This window comes from Bactrocera tryoni, unplaced genomic scaffold (assembly GCF_016617805.1).
Source record: "Bactrocera tryoni isolate S06 unplaced genomic scaffold, CSIRO_BtryS06_freeze2 scaffold_7, whole genome shotgun sequence".
NCBI lineage: Eukaryota > Metazoa > Arthropoda > Insecta > Diptera > Tephritidae > Bactrocera > Bactrocera tryoni.
Genome location: NW_024396366.1, coordinates 4444091 through 4446529, shown reverse-complemented (window position 1 = coordinate 4446529; position 2439 = coordinate 4444091). Strand labels below are relative to the sequence as shown.

General features: G+C 35.5%; 1 protein-coding gene across 1 annotated transcript; it reads left to right on the top strand.

The window, feature by feature from the left end:
• The first annotated feature begins 1211 nt into the window (after window positions 1-1211).
• On the top strand, window positions 1212-2115 carry LOC120781638 (putative nuclease HARBI1). The gene is made up of 3 exons (XM_040113868.1): window positions 1212-1438; window positions 1507-1651; window positions 1711-2115. The coding sequence occupies exons 1-3, from the start codon at window positions 1220-1222 to the stop codon at window positions 2079-2081; spliced, it is 735 nt and encodes a 244-aa protein (XP_039969802.1). The 5' UTR covers window positions 1212-1219; the 3' UTR covers window positions 2082-2115.
• Window positions 2116-2439: the final 324 nt, after the last annotated feature.

The window sequence follows — 2439 nt, the reverse complement described above, 5'->3', positions numbered from 1 at the left end:
TTGCTGGTGAATAACTCTTGGATTTTCTTCACACCAAAGTCGAGAGTTTTGTTTATTTACCGCACCACTCTGATGAAACTGAGCTTCATCAGAGAAGGTAAATTTAAAAATTTATTGAACCAATCGCTACAATTCTTTAAAAACTTTAAAAATAGGCTCCTTCTGCGTCGATGCTGCGCTGGCAGCGCGATTTCCAAGCATTGAAGGCGTCACCGAAGGCTTTCACCGGAATAGCCTTGAGAGTCGAGGTGCTTGTGCTTGGTTCCCCTCTGTCCTCTCAAAACAATCGGAACATTGCCTCCTTGTATCGGGATCATACTCAAAGATCCATTACTTATCACCTGTGATCACGTTATTCAAAAATTGGGGGTCACTTTCACACATGTTCAAATTTTCTTGCCACATTTTCACTCAACGCAATTTCTGGTCGTCAGTGAGCACTTTTGGGATCATCTTCGCGACACCTTGCGAATGTTCAAGTGCTCCGTCATAATGTCATGTACCACAAATATTGATAACTTGAACATCTGGGCAATTAAACGAAAACTTATGCCGGTATTGTCACTGGCGAAGCGAATGCATTGGCGAGTCGAATGTTTTAGGCGAAAATTCGCCATGTTCATATTGTGACTGGCGAAAGAACACATTCGCTCAACTTTTTTGTTGCCATACTAAAATAATTGAGAAATGTCACACGAGTTCATCCGAAATTGACATATTTGACGTATTATTGTTATTGTTTTCGAATTTTATCATTCGCTTATTCGTTATTGTGTGTTTTGAAATTTTACCGTGATTTTAAAAAAGTGAATAAAAATGTTTAACAACGTAGATTTATATTTTGAAAACAGTGTTGTTGAAAGGACAACAGCGAAGTTACTTAGGCAGCGACGGTTCATCAGAGATCACTCTAATCCCATGGAACTTTCTTCAGTGTTGTAAGTATCTATTGCTATAAAAGTGCATAAACAAATATCACGTCACATAAGTTTTTATTAACAGATTTAAAGAAAACTTTCCGTTAAGTAAGGATGCATTTATGTATGTGCTAGACAGCATAAAGGAAAAATGTCCGACTAACCTATCGTCGTCAATATCGCCGATGTTGAAATTGTGCTGCGTTCTCAGATTTTTGGCTCATGGGAGCTATCAGCAAACAGTGGGAAATGATTTCGAACTAGGTATTGCATAGCCCACTGTTTCGTTGATTTTTAAGGAAATGCTTCCAATATTGGAATCCACTCTGTGCAGTGTCCGGATCAAAACAGACATAACTGAAGAGCAGAAACGAACAGCAAGAAGGAATTTTTTCACCAGATCAGGAATTCCAAATGTGGTTGGTTGCGTTGATGGAACCCATGTTGCAATTATTGCACCATGTGAGAACAAGCACTTATATGTGAATAGAAAAGGATTTTACAGCATAAATGCGATGATTGTAAGTAGCAACTAAATAAATAAATTATTACTTATTATTATTTCGTCCTAAAAATTAATTTTTATCAGGCATGCGATGAGGATATGGTTATACGGCGTGTTGATGCAAGATATGGAGGATCTAGCCACGATTCATTTGTGTGGAACAATCGCGCTTTAAAAACATATCTGGAGCAAACATACCAAAAAGGAGATCATAATTCGGTTTACTTAGGTAACTACAATTTATATGTGTATGTACATACATAAATACTAAAATTAAATATATTATAGGTGATTATGGTTATCCACTACACGAGTATCTATGGACGCCTTTCCGAAACGCTTTACCAGGAACAGTGGAATCAAATTTTAATAAGAAACATGCAAAGGCAAGGAACGTAGTTGAACGGACAATTGGAGTGCTGAAATGCCGTTTTCGTTGTATACTTGGTGAACGTAAACTACGATATCCTCCTAGTAAAGCAACTGTTATTGTAAATGTTTGTTGTGCTTTACACAATATTTGCAAACAATATAATGTGAATGATCCTGAAGAAGAAACTTTTGTTGATGTGGTAGTACCACTGGAACCAGTTGAAGGAAACTTCAGTGGAACAGCAGCAGATCATCGCCGAAGACAAATTGCGAATGCATTGTCATAATATAGTTGCATCCCTAAAATATATGTAAAGTATATGTAACATAACTACAATAAAATAACTGAAATTAATTTTGAATTGCAGGAAATACGTTTTTTTATTTTGAGTATTTCAATTTTTTTAATTCTAATTCTTTTAGTTTTATTTCAATTTTTTCTTTATGTCGCCTATTTTTTCTTTATATTCTTCCTTCTTTCTTTCTTCTTTCATTTTATAAAGTGCCAAGTTTTCTTTTTTTAATTCGTAAATTTTTCTGTTGTATCTAGAAATTTCATTACACACAGAATTAATATTTTACATAATACCGACAATGCTTTCTTGCGTTTCCGCTTGTTTCTCCAAAGCCTTCATACGCAAATTT

Coding starts and splice junctions, on each gene's coding strand:
- LOC120781638 (XM_040113868.1), top strand. CDS start 1,220: ATGCTTCCAATATTGGAATCCACTCTGTGCAGTGTCCGGATCAAAACA. Junction 1,439..1,506: donor ACAGCATAAATGCGATGATT/GTAAGTAGCAAC, acceptor AATTTTTATCAG/GCATGCGATGAGGATATGGT. Junction 1,652..1,710: donor TCATAATTCGGTTTACTTAG/GTAACTACAATT, acceptor AATATATTATAG/GTGATTATGGTTATCCACTA.